The sequence below is a fragment of the Mustela nivalis genome (assembly GCF_964662115.1).
Source record: "Mustela nivalis genome assembly, chromosome: 10".
In the NCBI taxonomy this organism is placed as follows: domain Eukaryota; kingdom Metazoa; phylum Chordata; class Mammalia; order Carnivora; family Mustelidae; genus Mustela; species Mustela nivalis.
This window is the reverse complement of record NC_139029.1, coordinates 77,251,825-77,274,668: the sequence shown is the minus strand read 5'-3', so window position 1 is coordinate 77,274,668 and position 22,844 is coordinate 77,251,825. Positions and strand designations below refer to the sequence as shown.

At 45.9% G+C, this 22,844-nt stretch overlaps 1 protein-coding gene and 1 long non-coding RNA gene across 4 annotated transcripts in view; one reads left to right on the top strand and one right to left on the bottom strand.

Annotated features, from left to right (window-relative positions):
* Positions 1–219: 219 nt before the first annotated feature.
* LOC309843073 lies at positions 220–22,645 on the bottom strand. Its single transcript, XR_014299932.1, has 5 exons — positions 22,522–22,645; positions 17,536–17,698; positions 14,062–14,182; positions 13,496–13,563; positions 220–400 (listed from the first exon to the last, which is right to left on the bottom strand). It is a non-coding gene; the product is annotated as an uncharacterized lncRNA (long non-coding RNA).
* Positions 9,900–22,844, top strand: part of BCAR3 (BCAR3 adaptor protein, NSP family member) — a 110,657-nt gene continuing 97,712 nt past the window's right edge. Inside the window, exons 1-3 of one of the 3 annotated variants that reach the window (XM_082688252.1) lie at positions 9,926–10,173; positions 12,918–12,978; positions 17,901–18,231. In XM_082688252.1, coding sequence (XP_082544378.1) covers positions 17,915–18,231 — 317 coding nt within the window. In that variant the 5' untranslated portion in view covers positions 9,926–10,173; positions 12,918–12,978; positions 17,901–17,914. Of the gene's footprint in view, positions 10,174–12,917; positions 12,979–17,900; positions 18,232–22,844 lie in introns of all 3 variants that reach the window. The other 2 variants (XM_082688253.1, XM_082688255.1) reach the window with 2 other exon arrangements.

Genomic DNA, 22,844 nt, shown 5'->3' with positions numbered 1-22,844 from the left:
TCCTCTCGGAACCCTCCACTGCCTCCCTCCCGGCAGCTGCCTGCCTGCTGAGGTCACCTGTGACCTCCAGGATGGCATGCTTGTCCTGTTTTGCAGAGTGATGACTACTGTAAGGATAAGCACCATAAAAAGCGGAGAGAAAGGGTTAGTGAATCTGCCCCTGGGCTGTATGGACCCCATAGGGAGGGGGTCTGGCATGCTTGTCAGTGAACCAACTTTATTTAGCTTAGAGGTGTGGAGGAGGCCATTGTCCCCACTCGGCTCCGGCAGCCTGCGAACGGATGGATTGTCTCCCCCAGAAGCATGATCACTGATCTCTCTCCCATACTGTCATTGTTGCTGTAGGGCTCTCCTTCTGAGAAGCTGCAGTCCCCACTTCTCAGTCATGATGCCCCCATACCTAGTCAGGCGGCGGGGGTTAGGGAAAGAGGAGGGAATGTAGAACAAGAAAAATCTACATTTTGGTCCTGGCTCTGTTGTTTAATGGGTTCAATCCTGTTGTTCTGTTATTTAATTTGCCTGTGGTCAAACCCCTGAGCAGCACTACCCTCTTTCAAAAAATGGGGATAACAGTATTTTACCCCAGAATGATTTAAAAACCCATAAAAGTATTATTAATTAACTGCACCGGCTTCAGGCAACATTGCACAAAAGCTGAAGGGTTAATTTAGCACTTTCCACGTTCTGCATCTGAGCCAATTCCCCCTTATTCCCAAGTCCCCCTTCTCCGCTTACCCTGGAAGCACCAGATGCCTCTTGACAGCTAATCGAGAAAACAGCCAATTAAATTAATATTCACTAAAGTGCTGGTAATTTAATCTCAATAGAGGAAATAATGCATATTTAACAAGGGCTTACTAAGTGCTGGGCACTGAATGTATTTTGTGAGGTTCTCACAGCAGTCTCATGAAGTATGTCACTGTCATCCCCATTTTACAGATGGGGAAACTGACACGGAAGTAAGACATTTGCTAAGAATCATGTAGCTAATCAGCAAAAACTGGGATTCTCAAATGTGGACATATCTGATTCTAAAGCCAGTGCTATTTGTTTATTTGCTATTTGTTTATCATTTTTTTCTTCAGGTACTATAATCTAGTGATTTACAGTACAAGCCTGAGCCAGATGCCATGGGTGCAAAGCTCAGTGCCTTTTCATATCACTGTGTGACCTGGTCAGGGACCATGTCCTCATCCATAAAAAGAGTTAAAAATAGTGCCACTTTGGGGCGCCTGGGTGCCTCAGTGGGTTAAAGCCTCTGACTTCGGCTCAGGTCATGATCTCAGGTCCTGGGATGGAGCCCCGCATCGGGCTCTCTGCTCAGTAGGGAGCCTGCTTCTCCCTCTCTCTCTGTTCTCAGGCTGCCGGAGCCGAGTGGGGACAATGGCCTCCTCCACACCTCTGAGCTAAATAAAGTTGGTTTACTTTTTTTTTTTTAATCTTAAAAAAAAAAAAAAAAAAACAGAATAGTGCCACCTCATAAGATTATTGTTGGAATTAAATGAGTTAATAATATATGTAAAGCTTTAAGAATGGTATAGGGCACATAGTAAGCACTATGTAAATTATCACTAATTATGAAAGCCGTCAGTGCTCAAGGAAAAAATTCATACAGTTTCAAATAATATTGAGGAAAAAGCAAAGTCCCTTCCTGCTCACCTGTCAATTTCACCTTTCAGTTTGATGAGAGAAAATTCTGGATGGCACAGTCAGTTAAGCGTCTGGCTCTTAGTTTCAGCTCAGGTTGTGATCTCAGGACCCTGAGACCGAGCCCTGCATTTGTCTGGTTTCATGCTCAAGGCAGAGCCTGCTTCAGACTTTGTCCTCTGCCCCCCTCCAAATAAATAAATAAACATAAAAAAAAGAAGAAGAAAATTCTTTCACACATTTTGTACATGTAGACACATAAACCCACACAAATATGTAAGCTCGTGATTTTTACATTAATGGAGCAATTTGCTTTTTTCACTTAGTGGTATTTCAGAAGCCTTTCGGTATCAGTTCCTGTAGAATGACCTCATTCTTATCAGTTGCACAGTGGGTGCATAGACTAGCTGTGCTGTAATTTAGTCATCCTTCTGCAGGTAAACACTTTTTTATTTAAACCATGATCAGTGCTGCCATGAATATCTTAGTGTGTACAGGTGAGTGTTTCTGCAGTACTAATTCCTAGAAGTAAAGCTTCCGGGCAAAGGACACTTTCGGAGCCAAAGTTCTATTAGGTCACCCATTAAGGATTAACATTGTTTTACAGAACAGAGGACTATACAGAGAGGTTGGTGCCTCATAGAAAGGAATCTGCAGCTAATCTTGGAGTTTTAAGTGATAACATTGTTAGGACGATTTTTTTTTTTTTTTTTTTTTTAAGGACACGGAGTGAGTCTTGCTGACTTCCCACAAACCATTCTATTCAGCTGAAACCTACTCACGTGGGAAGCCAGCTTTGTTATCAAAGATTGAATTAGTACATCCAAGCAAGTCAGGTTTTTCTTTCAGTTTGACTATTCCTGTTTAGGGGAGCTGGCAGGCTTTGTGTTCTCTTCATTTCCTCCAACTTTCCAGGTTCCTTCTGCTGCATTAGACCATGCTGGCAGGGCTCCCCTCCACCCTAGGCTGGGGCAGCCTACAGCATCTAGTCTGAGCCCTTTCCCACCATGATTCAAGATGGCAGCCAAGTGGCCATTGTACTAGGTTTTACATACATGTTTTCTCTTTCTTCATTTCTGTAGCAAAGCATTTCTTTCCCAAAACCCCCCCTTCTTTATTTTGCCAGCATCAACAGTCCGTCTCCAGGACTTTGCACTCTCCCTTCTCTCTGTACACAGAACAGGGGACCTCTGCCGAGCCAGCGCTCCTCTCGCTCTGTGTCTGCACAATGCTATCTGATGACGTACTCAGCTTCCTGTCTCCTCAGCCTAGTGATGCTTTCCATAATGTAGGGCCCTATGAGTTGGTTTTCTAAGTGACATTTTTAAAAAAATGTTTTATTTCGGAGAGAGGGACAGTGAGTGGGCAAGAGAGTGGAGCCCAGACGGGCAGGGGGAGAGGGAAAAGCAGACTTTCCACTGATCAGGGACCCCGACTCAGGGCTTGATACCAGGACCCCAGGATCATAACCTGAGCCAAGGGCAGATGCTTAACCAATTGAGCCACACAGGCACCCCAAAGTGACATTTTAAAAAATATTTTATTTACTTATTTGAGAGAGGGAGAGAGCATGAGCAGAGGGGAGGGACAGAGAGGGAGAGGGAGAAGCAGGCTTCCCACTGAGCAGGAAGCCAGATGTGGGGCTCAATCCCAGAACCCTAAGATCATGACCTGAGCCGAAGGCAGACACTTACCTGATTGAGCCACCCAGGTGCCACTCTAAGTGACATTTTAAATAATAAAAATGATACATGTTTACTAGAAAAGAAAAACCTGAAAAGGAGAGCTTTGTAAATGCAGAAATTCAAATCACCTGGAATTCCATCATTATCTAGACATATTTCAGTGTATTTTTTTTTTCAATTATTAAATACATTGAGAAGCTTATTCATGCAAAGCTGGTCATTAAATTAAGAAAGTAGCTGGGGTACAAGTGTCCAGAGCTTGGTGATGAGGCAAGTCCTGAAACTGGTAGTTCAGATGTAGACCATCAGGTTGAGGTGTACCTTATATAGAAAATAAGCCTCCGCTGTAAAGAACCGCATCTCTTTACCGCTCACTCACTCATTCGCTAAGTGTCTGAGGGTCTTTCCAGCCATGGGCCTCCCCCAGGGACTTCTTTAGCTTTTCTCACCGAGTTGGCAGCCATCACACAGACCTTTTGGAGGCTGAGCTGATGTCCCTGCTCAGTACACAGGGGATGTCCTTGAGGGCAAGTCCATGGCTAGCTCTTCACACGGCAGGTGCCTCAGCCGTATGGTTTCTGAAAAGACTGCCATGCTGGCTGCTCTGATGCACGTCAGAGATGCCGGCTCTTCATGTCAGTGGTTTGTTATATAGAACGTGAAGGGAATTCTGTCTCTCTGTCTGCAGTTGTTCGAGTTCAGGCTTCCTGTTTGGTCTTGATAGCTGAAACATCCATTGTTTCTTACTTTTTGTCATTTAGGGCTGGGCCAAGCTGGAATTTTAGTTCTTTTTTCCTTAAACTACATTTTGCCCTATGCCTGTCCCAGCTGTCTCTTCCCTAGTGATGTCCCAGAGTAGGTGGAGGTCAACAGACTACTCTGTAGCAGGAAGGGGTCAACTCTAGGTTGAGTGCTCCCTGGCAAAGTCTCTTGCACTGTCTAGAAGACATCACCTCCCTGTCACTGGTTATGTTGTCCCTTCGTATGTCTTTGGTCCAGGGTTTTATTGTTTAAACATTAATGTGGAAGGTGGCTATACACTTGGAGAAATTTGAATCCTGGGACAACCGAGTGGCTCAGTCAGTTAAGTGTCTGCCTTCAGCTCAGTTCATGATCCCAAGGTCCTGGGATCAAGCCCCGTGTCGGGCTCCCTGCTTGGTGGGGAGCCTGATTCTCCCTCTCCCTCTGTCTGCTGTTCCCCCTGCTTGTGTTCTCTCCCTCTCTCTCTGACAAATAAAGGAATAAAACTTAAAAAAAATTTTTTTTGAATCTTAAAATTGTTCATAGCACAACCTGCACCCATGGCATTACATTTATTTAGCTTATAAGGGAGCTTTACCATTAGTACAAAGATAGAGGACAAAGGGTCTAGAAGCCTGGAGTTCATTCATTCATTCATTCAATAAATATATATTGACTGCCAATAATGCTCCAGGCCCCAAACTCAGGACAAAACAAAAATAAAACCAGACATGGATCTTAGATTTTTTAGAGCAATGGATGTTAAGCAGAAATAACAAAAATAAATGTGTGACTATGAACTGTGACAAATGCCAAGAAGGAGAGGGGGCTAAAAGGCACATATTAATGGAGGACCTGTTATGGACTTGGACATTCTAATTGGGATTGGCTATTTAATTTCAGGGTGCCTCAGTCTTCCCATCAGTAAAATGGGGCTACTGCTACCCTCTGTGACTCACAGACATTGAGGGAGGAGTGATCACGTACATGAAAGGTGTTGAAAAATGTTCAGTGTGCCTAGACTGGATCACGTTACTCTCTAGCAAAGGCAGGGGCTCTGGCCTCTTCCACAGTTGTCATCAAGCCAGGCAATACTCAGCCTCTTGGACTGCAGACCTTTGACCATTTTCCTTCACCTGCCAGCCCACTGGGGTCAGACAGACCTTGGGTTAGCCTTGGTTCTGCTCCTTACCTCTACAGTGAATTTGGGTAAGTTACTTAGCTCCTAAAATCCACTTTTCTTCTTTGTGACATGAGGCACTAATAGCACCAGCTCGTGGGTTAGGGCTTAGCATTGTACTTAGCTTGTAGTTACTTCTAACCCAGTTATAGCTACTGTTATTGTTATCATTATACTGGTAATTATTAACTCTTGCCAGTTATTTCTTGGAATAACTTTGGTCATTTTGGTCCTTCCGTTCCCCCTACCACTAGCCTGGTCAAGGCCCTTGTCATGTGACAATTGCCATAGCCTTCTAATCAGTATCCCATGGTGATTTCTTTGGTTCACTCTGCATGGTTTCTAGAATGAGCTTCCTAAAGTAACAGTGCTTTGCATATATCAGCTCTTTTCTTTAACATTATCATTGAAAAAAAATTTTGCAGCTCATACTACAAAGATCTAAGCTTCCTACCATGCAGTGAGGTCCTAGTACATTAATCATGAAAAGACCTACAAATGGATAGAAAAGTGGGAGTACTGATGCCAAAAGGGAAAACTAAATGACTACTGAACATGAAAAGATGAGCAGCCTCGCTTATTATAAGAGAAATGGAAATTAAAACTGCAGTGAAATTCACATCTTATCAGGTTGACAAACATTCAAAAGTTTAATAAGACCTTCTGCCCCTCATAAGGGGAAAATCTTACATTGCTGGGAGGTATAAATTGGTACAGTCCTAATGGAAGGCAATTTGAATCACTTAATAGAAATTGCAAAAGTGTATACCCTTCGACTGGGGAATTTTACCTCTGGAAATTTACCTTACGGATATGCTTGGACATACCAATGGCATACATACAAGGTTATTCATTGCAGTATTGTTTGTAATAGGAAAGGATTTGGAAACAACTTAAATGTCCATGGGTAGGGCACTGATTGAATGAATTACAGCACATCTCTTCAAAGGAGTACAATGCACTACTATGAGAAAATCTCTGAGGCATGCTGCTAAGTGAAAAAAAAAAAAAAAAAAAGCAAAGTGTAGAACTGTGGGTATAGTATGTTACTTCCTGTAGTAGGAGTCAGGGATAACATACACACACTTAGAGAAGCTCTGCTAGGAATACATGATATTAATAGTGGTTTTGCCTCTGGTGGGAGGGGGACTGGGCAGTTGGGAGAAAGAATTGAGAAAGGGACTTTTCATAGTATACCACTATATTCTCGATATTACCTAATCAGAAAATTATGGTTGACCATTGAACAATGCAGGGTTTAGGGGCACTGACCTCAGTGCTGTTGAAAATTTGTGTATGATTTTTGACTTTCCAAAAATTTAGCTACTAATAATCTGTAGTTGACCAGAAGCCTTACCTTACATAGACAGTTAACACATATTTTGCATGTCACATGTATTATATAGTGCACTGTTACGATAAAGCAAACCAAAGGGAAAAAAATGTTATTGAGAAAATCCCAAAGAAGAGAAAATACACTTACAGTACTCTCTGTCCTGTATTTATCCAAAAAAATCCTCTTATAAGTAGACCTGTGCAGTTCAAACCCATGTTGCTCAGGGGTCAACTATATGTTTAAAAATGCTATTATCCATCCATTAATGTATTGAGCACCTACTATGAGCCAGGCACTGGGGGTACAAGTGTGAAAGTAGTTGTGTGGTGAAAAGACCACTGAACTTAAATTGTGACTCTGATTTAAATTATGGCTCTGCCTCTCACTAGCATGGATCTTGGCACATAGTAGGCATGCAACAAATATCTTTTGAGTGAATTTATGGTTGACATTACTTAACCTTTCTGAGTCTATTTCCTCCCATATAAATGGGGCTAAAGATGGTTCCTGTCCCCCAGGGGTATTATGAAGACATAGAATGTGTCATGAAGTAGAGTATAGTTAATGATATCCACTATATACCAGGCACTTTCACATTTATTATTTCCTTGACTTCTCACATGCATTCACTCACTCACTCATGAGGAAATGGGGGGACTGAGAGGAACAGTGACTTGCCCAAGGCCTCTCGACATGTGAGTTGTCTAGTCCTTCTTTATTGCTATCTCCCTATCATGTGTCACGAAGTAGAACCTTTATATATAGTAGGTGCTTAGGCAGTTCTGAAAATCAAGAAAATCCAACATGTTTTATCACTGTTTTTAATGACACTTCAGAGCAGGAGAAAGTCAGTAAGTGTATTTCTGATAATTTAGTTTAGATATATACCGGCTGGTCTGACATTCACTGCACTAAACACTTCAGGAAAATTCACCCAAAAAAACCCTTTTTAAAATAAATATATAATAATATATATTATATATTACATATAATATAATAACAAAAACACCTGTGAGGAAAATGTAGAAACTCATTCTTAAGGATGCTGTACTTAAAATCTTACAGACTTGCCAATAATTCTTTCTCAAAAGGATGAAAATGACATAACACATATGCAACGTAGGGGTGCCTGGGTGGCTGGCTCAGTCCATTAAGCTTCCGATTCTTGATTTTAGCTCAGGTCATGATCTCAGGGTGGTGAGACTGGGCCCCAGGCTTGTGCTGTGTCTGGAGACTGCTTGAGATTTTCTCTCCTCCCTTTGCCCCTCCCACTCCCCCAAAGACCCAGTGTGGCACAATTTTCAAAACATTTTTACTGGAATAGAACATGCAAGAAGAGCAGTGCACAAACCAATTTTTATAAAATGAAGGACAGTTATAAAATGGACACATCTATAAAACCAGCACCTGACTCAAGAAATAGAGTATTATTACCTGCATCTGGAGCCTCCTCTGGGCTCCCTTTCCATCACTACCCAACCCAACCCTTTAGATAATCCACTCAAGATAACCGCTATCCCTCAAGATAACCCAATCCTCAAGATAACCACTATCTTTACCTTTAAGATCATAGAACTGTTTGACTGTTTTTGGAATTCATGTATATGGAAGTATATAGTATGTATGCATTTGTGTTCAGCTTCTTTCACTCAACATCTTATTTGTGAGAATATGATCTTGTTGAATATAGAGGTAGTTGTTATTACTGTATATTATTGCCCAGAGCTTATCTCTTTCTGGTGGGCACTTGGGTGGTTTCTTTTCTTTTTTTTTATAAGATATTATTTATTTGACAGACAGAGATCACAGGTAGGCAGAGAGAGGAAGGGAAGCAGACTCCCCGCTGAGCAGAGAGCCTGACACAGGGCTTCATCCCAGGACCCTGGGATCAGGACCCAGCCGGAAGACTGAGGCTTCAACCACTGAGCCATCCAGGCACCCCCCGGGGGTTTCTTTGCTATAAACATTTCTGAACATATCTTTTGGTGAATGTGTACATAAATCTCTGTTGAGTAGACAACAAACCTAGGGATGGAATTGCTGGGTCACAGGCTACATGCTAATTTCACCAAACAGGTCTGTAAAGTGTTGTTCAAAGTTCTCTAATTTTATCCATTCTGGTAGGTGTAAAGTGAGAGATTGCATCTTCAGTTTTCATTCTGGGATGATTAGTAATTGAGAAACTTTCCATATGTTTGTTGTTTTGTTTCAAGAAATGCCTGTTTATCCCCTTTTGAGAAATGCTGTTCAAATATTCTACCTATTTTCAGTCAGATATTCTGCCATTTTCTTGCTGGTCTATAAGCATTCTTCATAGATTCTGTATACAACTCCTTTATTGGATACATGTGTTGCAGTGATCTTTTCTCCCTTTGTGGCTTGACTTTTCACTAATGGTGTCTTCTGAGGAACAGGAGTTCTTAATTTTAATGCTGTCCAATGATCAGTTTTTTCCTTTATAACCGATACTGTGTGTTTAAGGAATCTTTGCCTTGCAGGTCTTTCTTTTCTTTTTTCTTTGGATAGGTTTATTATCTTTCACATTTAGATTTAAAATCCATCTGGAATTGATTTTTTTTTTTTTTTTTTTTTTTACATGGTGTGAGGTAGGGGGAGTCAAGATTCTTCCTTTTTCTGCATGTAGGTATTCAGTCAATCCAGCATCATTTACTGAAAAGACATGCCATCTTTTCTCAGTGCATCGCAGTAGCATCCTTGACATAAATCGTGACCATTTAATGTAGATCAGCTTCTGGACTCTCTATTCTATTGGTCAGTTTGTCTACCCTTGATGCCAGTTACTATGTCTGTAGCTTTATAAAGGGTCTTGATTGCTTTCTGATAATGTAAGACCTCCAGTTGGCTCCACTTTTTCACCCCACTAAGCCTACCTAGTACTGAAATGCCAATTCCACTTCCCACTTTGCTTTCAATTTGTCCAGGTGGGTATGATTGATTTGCCTGTTCCAGGATTTGGTTATTTGTGGTTACCTGGATCATTGCCTCATCAAAGCCCTTTAAACTGCAAGCCAGCCAGGTGTCTGCAGACAGCAAAGCCGACCAGCCGGGTAATTAACGCGGGGAAGGGGGAGGACTGGAATAGGGAGTATTGTCCCTCTAGAGGGGTACAGCGAGGAAGCGGCCAAATCCTCACTTCAAGACTTTTGGGAGGGCGGGGGGAATACAAGGGGAACCAAACTCTCGAACCCGGCAGAGGAGGGCAAGGCGAGGTCACGGCATGTAAATGTCTCGGGGTTCCGCGAGGGCGCGCGAATCGGCTAGCCGGGGTGGGGCCGCGGCGCCGCAAATCACCAGTTGAGGGCTGGAGCGCGCGCCGCGGGCTCAGAGCCGCGCCTGCAGCTGCCGGGGCCGGGGCGGGAGCTGGAGGAGCCGGAGCCGCCGCCGAAGCCGCCGCCGCCGGAGCCACCCGGCGCACGGGAGATCCGCGCGCGGGCTTTTCTGCGGGCACGCCCCGCCGACCATGAGTGGCCCGCGCCCTGGGAGCAGCCGCGGCTGGGGGGCCGCCGAGGGGCGCCTCTGAGCCCCTAGCGGGAGAGCCCCGGCACCGAGCGCCGCGCGGGGAGGTGAGTGTCGGCCGCGCGCCCCGCGGGGTTGCTGGTCGTCCCAGGGCGCCTTGGTCTCCCCCTCGTCTGGGAGGACGGGCTGGGAAGTTTGTTGGAGAAAGTTAGGATAGGGGGAAAGTTGAGCCGGCGATCCCCTGCCCCCAGCAGAGTTGGCGTTTGGAGGCAGGAGTGGCTGAAGTGCGGACCCGGCTTGTGCCCTCGGGGCCCTCGAAATTGGCCGGTATTCCCCAGACGTGGCCCGCGGCGGGAGCCGCTCAGCGCAGTGCCGTGAGCATCTCTGCTCTTAGCTCGCGAGCGGCATCTTCCCGGCCACTGGTCTCCCCCGACCCCCACCCTGTCCCCCGCCGGTCGGGGCGGCTCGGCCGGCCGCCCTTGCTTGGCTCGTCCGGTCCCCTCTCCGAGGGGGTCGGGGGCGCGGGGGCCTGGGGGCTCCGCTGGAAGCTCTGGGCTTGGAGGAAGCGAGTTTCTCCCCTAATCTCTGAGAGTTTGCAAAGAAAGCGAAGGAGCCTGCCCAGTAACTGTGGACAACATCCCCCTCCCTCTGTCTTTGTTGGGAAAGAATGAATAGTTGCTTGTGTCGCTCCCTCTGCGTCGGAGAGGGGAGGGAAGGGGAGGTGTAGGGAGGGACGGTGGACGCGACTGGAAGAGGTTCGGATCTCAGCCCCTCTTTCCCTAGCGGCAGCGGCTGCCACCACTTTAAAAGTTGGATCAGGTGTAGACACTTGTCTGGGAGCGGTCGAGTGGGCTCCGAAGCAGCTGGCAAGGCGAAGTGTTCCGTGGGCAACACGGTGGGTTGTGGCTGGGGTGGAAAACTGGTTTTGGCATTAACTCGTTTGAGGAAGAGTACACCGAAGGGGCAAGAGCGTTTACCTAGCCTCGCGTGTGCTTTCGCCCAGAGCCATTGGCTGGGATAAAAAATGGAGCCAGGCGTTCAGAGATTTTTTTTAAACCTTGAAACTTATCTCCCAAGGCTGCACAGATCTGTCCAAGGAAAATACATTGGCGGAGGGAAGGTCAGTTTGGGAGCGGATGATCTTCCTGCACGTTGCCAAGGACAGAGGCGGGAGGAAGGGGAGGCCTCGGTGCTGAGAGGGGGGTTCAACAGAGCATCCGTCCAGGGGCTGCCCAGTTAATAGTGGCGAAGCCACAAGTCAAGCTGTTGTGTGGGGGTATGCAGGGGAGTGTATGGAATATAATGTGAAAGGCGTGCCATGCGGGGGCTCTCTTACCTCCAGCTTTCTCTAAACCGGCCGAGAAGCCTGGCCTTTCCAGATGACTAACCAAGATCTCAATCTCCTGTTCATATAGAAAGGACTTTATCATGTAAATTCTGTGTTGTGTTGCTTGAAATACAATCCATGGAAGAATTATTCATATCTCAGTCATTTGGCTAGACTTCATAAATTTACTTCGAAAATAGGGATACTCTTCATTTCTAAACTGAAGAAAAACTTCATTCTAAGTGCCTAAGCCAATTTTTTAATCTTCTCTTCCTGTTTGACTCTGCAGAGTGGTTACAAAACTCCATATCCAAATGAGAAATTCTCTATTGGGGTCATAACTGGGCAGCTGACCCAGTTACATTTCCAGAGTTTCAAATTGGGCAAAGCTTTTAACTCCCACATCAGGTGACCCTCTATAAGTTTAACTTGAAAAATAGCTCATTTTAGAAATAAACTGGAAAAATCCAAACAAGCGGGCTGCCTGTCTCTGCCTTGACTAGCATGTGCTCTTCAGTTTCTTCGGGACATCTCTGCAAAGCCAGCGAGTTGGACCGCTGGTCAGGAGCACTTCAGAGACAGCCGGTGAGCAGGACTAGGAGGGCAGCACAGAGGGTGGGAGTTGCTCAGGCTCAGTCTTGTCCCTGTTGAGATTTCAGCTCTTTGGACATTCACAAAGGTCTCATATGTTCATATCAAGATGCAGAATCTTTGACCTTTGTATATATTTCAAGGTCTGGCATTAGACTGAATTAGGACACTGTGTCTGTTTACCTGCATAGTGGAGAGAGGTGACGTCAGGTGGCCAAAGTCTCACCTGGGCTTTTCTTTCATTAAAGACTGCCTGTAGGCTCTCTCCATGGGCCTGTGTGTGTCTGTGTCCTACTTGGTTTGGTGTTTATGTCTATGGCTCTGAGTTAAAACATTTACCTCCCCATCCTTCCTGGCTGCGGTGTTTCCCAGAAGCAGTGACTTCTTTTGTGAACTCTCTTTGTAATAGGGATACCATGCTGAGCAAGACAGACCTGGTCCCTGACCTGCTGGGAGGAGACCGGCTATTTATTGAGCTCTTGCCACATGTCCAGGGCTTTCTGTACACTGTTGCATTTACTTTTCAGAGCAGTCCCACAGAAGAACTATTTTTAACCCATTTTTACAAATGGGAAGCTGTCAGAGAGGTTGAGTAACTTGTTCCAGTCCACACAGTAAGTAAATGGCAGAATAGGGATTTGGCCCTGTGAATGTCTGTCTTCAAAGCCTAGGTTCTGAGTCATACTGTGTTTGATTAAAAAAAAAAAAAAAAAGAAATCACAAAGTACATAAGAAGCATGTAATGGCTAGAAACATTGAGACAGAAGCATCACCAAGTAGAGAAAACCTGGGAGCCAGGAAGTAGAGAATTGGGGTTAGTCTTCACCATACTTTTCCAAGCACTGTGCCCACCTTAGAGTCTCTGATTTGCCCCGTACCCATCCTGGAACTCCCTTCCCAGCTTCTCTTGACTGGTTCTGTGTCTTTTTTCAGGAACCTCTTCAGAGAAGTCCTCCCATACCACCCTCATCTAACTAGCTCTCCATCCCAACTGGTATATTCTATCATTTCTTCCTGGTTTGTGTTCTTTAGGACGATGAGGCTGGGATATTACCTGGTATGTTTTCTTGTCTGTTTTGACTGGACACCCCCTCCATCCTAACTTACACTCCATGAGAGCCAGGACCCTGTCTAGTTTTTTTAAGTCTTCATCCCCGCTACATTGTAAGCCCTCAGACAACATATACTCAGTGAATGAACATTTACTTCCTTTATTTGGGCCTGATTCTCTGAGATCCTACTTATATGTAACACTCTGAGATTCTGCCTGGTGGAGTCAAATGTAGTAAGTGGCTTTGCTCTCAAAATGAAAGGTACTTGGGGCGTCTGGGTGGCCAGTCAGTTAAGTGTCTGCCTTAGGCTCAGGTCATGATCCCGGGGTCCTGGGATGGAGCCCTGGAGCCCCAAGTTGGGCTCCCTGCTCCTCAGGGAGTCTGCTTCTCCCTCTCCCTCCCCCTCCTTGTGTTCTCTCTCTCAAATAAATAAAAGTTAAAAAATTGAAAGTTACTTACCTTGAACCTAGATCCCAACTACATACCATGTACTTCCTTCCCTTGGATTTGCCCTAGGTTTCTAGAGTCTGGAAAAAATAAAAGCGAATAAGGGTCAAGTAGGAAATACAGGGAGTACGCTGTAGTAAGGTTGTAAATGAGTTCCTTCCACCTATAGTTCCCCCTTCTGCCCTCCGTCCCACTTTTAGTTATAATTTTTGGAAGTTGTGTCTCTGGTCTGGGCCCACCTCCCCCACTCTTAGGCTGAGTCAAGCATGACACTGGGCCCAGGGTCGAGCCAGTGTTTCCAAGTGACTACACACAGGGCAAGCCCATGTTTTAATGAGGGAAGAGTCCCAATTTCGAAGTAGTGGGTTGTAGAGGGGAGCCTGGCTTCCATACTTCAAGTTTGTCTGCAGCTAAGAATTCTCTGGAGGTTTCAGCTTGGATAATCTTCTCCCTCCGGGTATTAAACTCTGCTTTACATCATTCAGCTCAGCATCCCATCCTCAGCAAAGCCTTCTCTGGCCACTGGCTGAGTCTAGACCCTGGTCCCCACTCTGTGCTCCCATAGCTCTGAGACTCACCAGCTTGTGTGGCCGGGACTTGCTGTCTGCTTCCACCACAGAGTAGTAACCTTGTGAGTACTGTTGTTGACACTGTCCCCAACACCAGTCACAGTGCCCACCATGGAGGAGGCCCTGCCTCCTGTGTGTGGTGATGAGAAGAATGAATTGATGCTTCTTTTGAGGGACCCCTCCTCATTGCCATTCTGTTCTGTTCCTTGGGTAGCCCAGTCCGAGTGCGAGTCGCTCTTTACCAAAGAGATTTGCTTATCTAGTGGGCCTCAACCCCGACTCCACTTTGGACAATACTGGTGGCTTTCAAAAGATTGATGCCAGGGTCACACTCACCGAGGTTCTGATGTCATCCGTCTGGGTCACAGCTTGAGTGCCAGGATTTTATTTTGATATTTTTTAAAGATTTCATATACTAAGCGGGGTTGGGGAACAAAGGGAGAAAGACAAGCAGACCCCACACTGAGCGCAGAGCCAGACGTGGGGCTCGATCCCACAACCCTGAGACTGCGACCTGAGCAGAAATCAAGAGTCAGAGGCTGAACCGACTGAGCCACCCAGCGCCCTGGGTGTCAGGATTTTAAAAGCTTCCCAAAGATTCTTATGTGCAGCCAGCTGGAGGACTGCCACTGCCCCCTGCTCCCACCCCAGCTTCAGGTTTTCAAAACTCAGTCCTTGCTTTAGGCCCTGTAGGCTCGAAGCAGCCATGGTGAGAGAGAGCAGGAATATAATTCATGGATATTGTATGGTTCCTGACAGTTTAAGAGGTACTTTCACATCTGTTATCATAGTTGATAATAACAAGCTAAGGGATCTGCTCTCTGGTTTAAATATTCCTTTTATGTTGATGATTTTTAAAAATCCACATCCTGTTCTGGCTCCTAAGCGAACATACCAGTATCTCATCTCCTAAGACTGAATTGCGCCATTGGTTCCTCATGCCCCCAGCTCAGCGGCCAGCCTCTTAGCCTCCCTCCTGCAGGAGGCTTCTTCTTACCCACTCTGCACATTACAGCATCGTACTGTCCTCCCATGGCTGTGGCTTTGAACTCCTCATTCTTCCCTCTGTCCCTCCTTTGCTTGGCCACTGCCCGAGGTCAGGGTTCTAAATCCTTCCTCACTGGCTTGTGGGTAGCAGCTTGACGGGCCTGCCTGTCTCCCTTCTTTCCTTTCCAGAAGTCCCGGAGTTACCCACTTGGACACAAACCGGCTTCTTTCTCTCCCTTCCAGATCTTCTCTGGCACCTAACCTTGGAGGCACCTCCTTGCCTCTAGCATCCTCTCGGAAGGCTTTTCCATATGATTCCTGACCTTTCAGAATCTTTCCACAATGTCTCATCTCTAGCATCGCCCTGTTTGAGATGCTCCTCAAGTCAATTTGTTGAGATTAATTGTTCTTCCCTCCAGCATATAAAGGGTCCCTGGTGATTCTGAGTTCCTGGTCAGGGATTGGGGCTGATACATCACTGATTCTCTAAGTATCTTATATGGAAGAAGTATTTCAGTGTATTTTGAATTGAAAGTAGGAAGGGCACGTGTTAACCCTCAATGCAGAGAGTAAACTGAAGTATGGGAAGCTTGCTGAAGGGCATTCTTGAGCACTTTAGCCCTGTTTTGAAATCGAGATCTTGGATAAGCAGAGAAGAAACCTGTGGCCAGAAGCGTTGGAGCCAGGGCAACCTTTACCCATCATAAGAACTGGAGAGAGGGGGCGCCTGGGTGGCTCAGTGGGTTAAGCCACTGCCTTCGGCTCAGGTCATGATCTCAGGGTCCTGGGATCGAGTCCCGCATCAGGCTCTCTGCTCCACAGGGAGCCTGCTTCCTCCTCTTTCTCTCTGCCTGCCTCTCTGCCTACTTGTAATCTCTCTCTGTCAAATAAAAAAATAAAATCTTAAAAAAAAAAAAAAAAAGAACTGGAGAGAGTTGTTCAACGATCCCTCTGCATAGAAAGAGGTTCTGTGCTGCTCTGGGACTCCCCAGCAGGCTCTTTGGAATGATCTAGGCCTCCCTAGGGTGCTGACAGCTTGGACAGGCAAGCAGTCACAACTGTGAGGGGCTGTGTGTGTGTATGTGTGTGTGTGTGTAGGGTAAAGGAATCCTGGTAGGCTTACGTCACTGGTGGTTAGGCAGGGAGGGCCAGGGAGCTTGGATTTCTTTTTAAATAGTGATGACTAATATTGAGTAAGTTCTGACCTTGTGCCAGGTGCTGGCCAGAACCGGGAGCGGCCCACATGGGGACTCATAGTCCTCTTGTTTCGCACCCCCGTGAGCCAGGCCTTCTGTGTGGTCACAGTTTGGCATGGAGCAGACAGGCCCCAGAATGACCAGGTCTGGGGAAGAAGGAAGACAGCATTAGGATCATACACCTTGTAGGAAGGCTTTCCTTCTGTCCAGCCCCTGGCACTTGTGTGTTTCTGTCTGTCGCAGGTGAAGCAAGGGATTGTGGATGTTTTGTTGTCTGTCGTTCCCCTCGTGCTGCCTTTATCCCAGTTCTGCGCGCTACACCGTGAGCTTCTGCAGCGGTGCGCTTGCTTGTCTTCAGGCCACATCCCAAGGCCCCATTTCCTCTGTGGAATGGACTCTGCAGGGGTATTATTCAGTAATGATTTTCACTCCAAGCTGTCCTTTTGCAGTGGAGAGGGGTGGCCTGTGAGGAATGGGGGCTGCAGGGCTTTAGGACAGACTACAGAGCAAAGGAAATGTTTTGCTCCCCGGTGTCAGGGAGGCCAGTGCATCAGGCAGACTGAGTTAGGCTGCTGTGTTGTCCAGACCAGTCTGGTTCCCTGGTGGGTGGGATGGATTCTGGATCCTTAATGTCTCCAGGGACTAGTTCTAATTTTTATTCAGGCATGGGTTTCTTTTCCTATAATATTGGCCTTAAAAATGACTTGTCTAATTTGGCTGAGGCCAAAACCATAGTTTGTTTGTGGGAGGGGGAGGTGGGCGTATGCTGCCTCTTGCTCAGGGTGAACATTTCTGCTAGTGATCGTAGCTGGGCATAATTGTTGGGTCTACTTTTGTATACAACCTAGTACATGTTTTCTTTTTCTTTCCATACTCTTCCCCTCCTTTTGTCTTATTTCTCTTCCTTCCCATTCTTCCCTGACTACAACATGCTTGCTGCTTAACCCTGCTAGTGGCAGGCGTGTTTCCGACCCCTCTGGGGGACAATGTACCCTCACCCCAGGAGCTTTCCTCTGCAGCTGAGCCCATTCATGTAGGGAGGAGTGACCCACCTCCTCACCCCTGACCCTGGTCCGTCTTCGTTAATTAGAGTACATTGATTTATTGGTAAGCACCAAGTCTTTGCTAGAAAAAATTCTGCCTGGTTACCCTGGGTAGCACAACTGAGGGGCCAGTCGGCACTGATGTCCTAGCAGCTGAGGAATTCCAGTAATCTCCACCTGTTCTTATCATGTACAGGGTGGTGGGAAGATGGAGGCTAATTATCTAACATTTATAATGTGTTCTCTAATGCACTTACCTTGAAACCTTGAGTACTTCCTCAAGAGTCCTTTTTGTTAGTCATGCTTTTCCATCAGCTTCGGTCATCTGAAATAATAAAATGGCTCATGTGGCCCTAGAGTCTCTGAAACACGTTTGCCCTTTTTCATCAGTGGATGTGCTGCCAACCCAGGAGAATTCCTCTGTAGGATCAGAAAAGGGACATGGTTAAGCTTCCCATTTGTATTACATTTCACTGGTGATGCCATGCACTGTTTGTCCTGTTAATGCTCCACGAACCTGTTCTTCTGTTCTACAGTTCGTCTCCATTTCTATTTGTGAGTAGGAAGTCCGTTCTTGTGATGGCCTGAGATTCATGTCTTTGCTCTTTTCTCTTCCCTTTAGAGGAGCCGAGAATTATGGCTGCAGGAAAATTTGTGAGCCTTCCCAGAAACATGCCAGTGAATCACCAGTTCCCTTTGGCCTCGTCCATGGACCTTCTGAGCAGCAAGTCCCCTCCAGCTGAGCATCCTGGAGATGCCTATCAGGACGTGTCTATACATGGCACCCTCCCACGGAAGAAAAAGGGCCCTCCTCCCATCAGGTCCTGTGATAACTTCAGTCACCTAGGGACCCTGCCCCATTCCAAATCCCCACGGCAGAACTCTCCTCTGACCCCGGCCATCATCCAGGAGCACCCCCTGCAAGACTGGAAAGGCGAAACCTTCACCTTTAGGTAACTTCTTCATTTATTTACTTTTTTTTTTTTTTTTTTTCCCAGAGAGAGAACCTGGGGGGAGCGGATGGGGTGGGTGCAGAGGGAGAGAGAGAGAATCCCAAGCAGGCTTCACACCCAGCGTGGGGTCCAGTGCGGGAGTTGATCTTAAACAACCCTGACATCATGACCTGAGCTGAAATCAAGAGTCAGCCACTTAATGGACTGAGCGACCCAGGCGCCCCTTCAGGTAACTTCTTTAATGCCACAAGTGAAAATGACTTGGGCTTTTTTGAAAAAGCCTTTCTGTTAAGGAATATGTCAGCTGTACAGAGCAGAGCGAAGAGTTTACCTCCCAAGGGCCCACCACCCTCCAGCTACTCTGGGCTTGGGCCTGGGCCAGCCCCATGTTGTCTGTACTCCCGCCCACTTGCCTTCCTCTGCGATTATTTTGAAGTCAATTTCAGCCCCTGTTTTATCTGTAAATATTTTGGTATGTGTCTTTCAAAGATAAGTACTCTCATTTTTTTAAAAAAACATAGCATAAAAAACTATAACACCTAAAAACTTTAACTGTTTCTTAGTATCTAGTATTTGAGAGTATTTTTACAGCTGACTTCCTATATATTGCTAAGTCCCTCAAAAGGAAGCACGGGTATATGTTTTTGTTATCATGATATCATATTCTGAGCTGTGTCCATCTGATTCTATAGAGATGCCAAGATGGCTATAAATTAGGACCCACATCTCCAACATGCTGAAGTAAAATTTGGTCTGGCTCCATCATCGGGTTGGCTTCTGAATACTTTACAACAAGGATTGATTTCTCCTACCCACTAGGGATCTGGGTAAAAAAGCCTTACGGTTATAAAAGCTTCTTGTCCGGGGTTTGTATTGGGCCTGGCTGTGATTAGTTTCTGCTTGTTAGAGCTGGTTTAGAAACTGCCTTCCTTTTCCTGCCGGGGAAGATCAGCAACCTGTGATGTTATCGGGCAGAGAAGGGGCTGGTTCTTTCTGTTTTATCTCCTGGTGTCTCTTTTTGTCCGACCCTGCAGCAAAGAAAGCCACTTTGATCCTAGCTCGCTTCTTTGTTTAATATCTATATATTGAGCATCTTTGTCAGAGTACATTGGTTTTTTTTAAGCACTAGAGCTTCACCAGGAAAGTTCTGCCCAGTCCCTCTTAGTAGCGGAACCGAAGGGCTGGTCCGACCTTAAAGATGTTCTGGCAACCAAATTTTTCCAACAGTCTGCTCTTGCCCTTTAGTGGGGTGAGGAAGGATGTGAACTGACAGGATAGTGATGAGGCATCTGAAATGGTGTCTTCCTGGTGCCACTATTCTAGTGAAGGGCCCAGGTAATACACACATTAATTGCAGATTAAGTGCTATGAAGGAAATCGCAATAGACTGAAGATTTAGTGGGCCTTTTTCTTTTTTTATAATGCAGACAGGTCTCTGAGGAGATGCTATTTGAGCTAAGACCTGTGTAATGAGAGAAGGCAGCCATGGGAAGAACCAGAGGAAGGCTGTTTCAGGCACAGGGAGAGCAGTGCAAAAAGTTGGAGGTGGGAATAAGTCTGGCATGTTTGAAAAAACTCCAGACGAAGCTGGTGTGGCCTGTGGCTGCTGTGTAGCAAGCTGGGAGGTGGACAGTACAGATTCCTGGGAGAGAGCTAGGCGGGTAGGAGGTCAGAATTTGTTTTAGGGCCCTAACTGCAGTTGTATAAGAAGAAAACAAGTAGAGGCCAATATACTCTGTAGAAAGTGCTGGAGAGTCCTGAAATGTTTCCGATGTCAGCTCATAAGATTCCCCAGGGTGTCCTGGGCATTAGAAAGCCCTGCACCTGCTCTGCAAAATCTAGCTGGGTGACCTCCCAGCTCAGAGAGCTCACAGGCAGCCCGCTGGCGGCCTAGGTTGGTGTGGAAGTGGCCCAATTTGGTATTGTTCATACCGAATCACTGGCATGGAACACGCAGAATGGGTGCTGTCATTGCTCCCTCTTGGGAAGGTTAAGAGGCAACCAAGAAGAAGAGCTTCTGGCCAGCCCAAAACAAGCACTCCTAGAGTCAGAGCCAAGTAGTCCCTGACTTCCTGTAGCCACTTTTTATTTATGGAGTTAACTCTGTTGTGAGCTGCATGTCCACTGTGTGCCCTAGGGAGGCCATTCACGAACTCACTCCTTTACATTCTAAGGCTCTGGCTGGGTGCCAGCTCTCACAAGGGGGCAGCTCCCAGGAGCCCCAAGGGGTGGTAATGGAGTCATCTTTTCTATCTTGAGGAAGTCCTTGATCAACACCCAAGGTCCAAGCCGTCAACCCTGCCAGGAGTTCAAAGCTTTTTGATTTGAAAATGACTTGGACAGAGGTCAGATCTCTGTAGAAGATCTTATCAGATGATGGGCCCGAGTCCTGGGTTTGAAGTCCAGGCTGTGGAAGACTTGACAAGCTCTGCTGGCTTACGTGTGTTTATCATTCAGAACTACATTCGTCCAAATTCACAACGCCGTCGCTTAACTTAAAATACCTCATTGTGAAAGGCGAATACAGGAAGTAAAGAACTCCTATCCTTTAGGGTTACTGCTGAGTGAGCAGGTCATGTCGAAGGATCATAAAATCCCATTTTGCTCCCTGGCCTTACTAATAGATTTTGTTATTTTAAAATGTTATTTATTTACTTATTTTTTTGAGTAATTTTATTTATTTTACTAATTTACTTATTTCTACCCCCCAACATGGGGCTCAAACTTAGGACCCTAAAGAGTTTCATGCTCTCCCAACTGAGCCAGACGCCCCTGTATTTGGTTCACGCAATGCACTTTAAAAACTATCTTGAGGTGTTCCCGGTTTTGAGGAGTTCAAAGTACCTTGTATTATTATTTTTATCCTTTTAAATATTGCTGATATGATTATTAGCTGCCTCAGTTCCTTTTTTGGAACAAGCCACAGGATTAGCAAATAAAGCTTGTGCTCCTGTAAAGGAAGGGACAAAAAGGTATGAATGAGAATCTGGGCCCCCAGATGGGGAGGACTGCCTGAGGTACCTCAGCAGAGCTGCCCTGAGGGCGAAATAGCCTTTCTAGACCTAACTCAGCTCTTACAGCTCAGCTGCTATGAAAACACTAACCACCCACTGCTCACTCACTCACCACTGGAAGCTGGGAACTGGTAAATTTTTAAAAAAATTTTTTAAAGATTTTATTTATTTGAGAGGGAGAGAGTACGAGCCCAGGGAGGGGCCAGGGCAGAGAGAGAGGCAGACTGCCCCACTGAGCAGGGAGCTCCACACCGAGCTTGATCCCAGGACTCTGGGACCATGACCTGAGCTGAAGGCAGATGCTTAACCCACTGAGCCACCAGGCACCCCATGCTGGGAGCTTTTAAAGTTAAGAGTTTTAGATCTCTGGCCCCAAGGTGTGAGACTAGTTAGGTTTACTTTTAACAAGATTATTGATTTTTTTTTTTTTTTTTTTTTTTTTTTTTTTTTTTGGTTCGGGGGACTTGTTTGAGGTTAACTTTTTTTGGCCTTACTTGTTCATAATGAATTCAAAGGTTAATTTCAGTGACAGTGACTTGCCTGACAGTCACTCGACAGTGACTTGCCTGGACGTCAAGTCTGAAAATCTTCCATTTTGTCCTATTTGCTGTTGGCACAATGATAATGGGGTCATCTGGGAAAGCCCAGACCACTTTTCTTGTACACCCCACCTACACTCAGAGGGAAACCCACCAGACAACACCTTTTTGCCTTGTAAAATACTCGATAAATTTCAAGTTTGCTATTTTCCTGACAAATATATTTAGCTCATTAATCTTTAAAAAGTTACCCTTATTATAATTGCATATTAATTGAATATCTGCCCTGTGGAAGGCCCCAGGCAAAACAGAGGAAATTTCCTAAAATTTTGTACTATTAATCAGTCTTATAAACATGTGTCCTAGCCACAAAAATTACTCTCTCTCACATTTTATATTTTTAAAATATCCTTACTGATATGCTCATAAATTATCCTGTGTGCCCATCCTCACCCCACGTGAGAGACCTGGCAGATTTCATCATGAGTAGCAGCAGTTTTTGTTCTCATTCACAGTTGAGAAGGTGGTTCAGGAATGTTGAGGCACCTGAGCTCAGACCCTAGTGGGTGACTGAGCAAGGATTAGAACCCAGAGTGCTGTGGGTCCTTCCCCAGACACTGGGCCCCACAGTCTTCCGAAAAGCTTGGCCTCGGCTGGGGGCATCTTCTGAGCTATCCTCTTGCCTGGAAAGCTTGCAGTCCCCAGAGTCTAAAACCCAGGGCACCTTGAATACCCACCTTGGGGAAATGGAGTCTTGGCCACCAGGAGCCAGGCAGAAGGCAAGCCTGGAAGGGAGAGTTGGTCTCTCCTCATTTGGAGACTGTATCTCTTGGCTTTGTTGTTGTCTTGGCTGCCCTTGGATGTACTTGTGGTTTTGAAAGGTGGCCAAAGTGAGAAGCCAGGGTGCTCTTAAACCTGCTGCTTGATGTCACAGAAGGAGCCTTTGTTGTGCAGGCAGAGTAAGGCTTCCCCAAGAGGTGGGCAGACAGGATTTCCTCTCCACAGGAGCGTTTGTTTGACTGCTGTCCCTTTGAGTCACTTATCTTCAAGGGTGAATTTT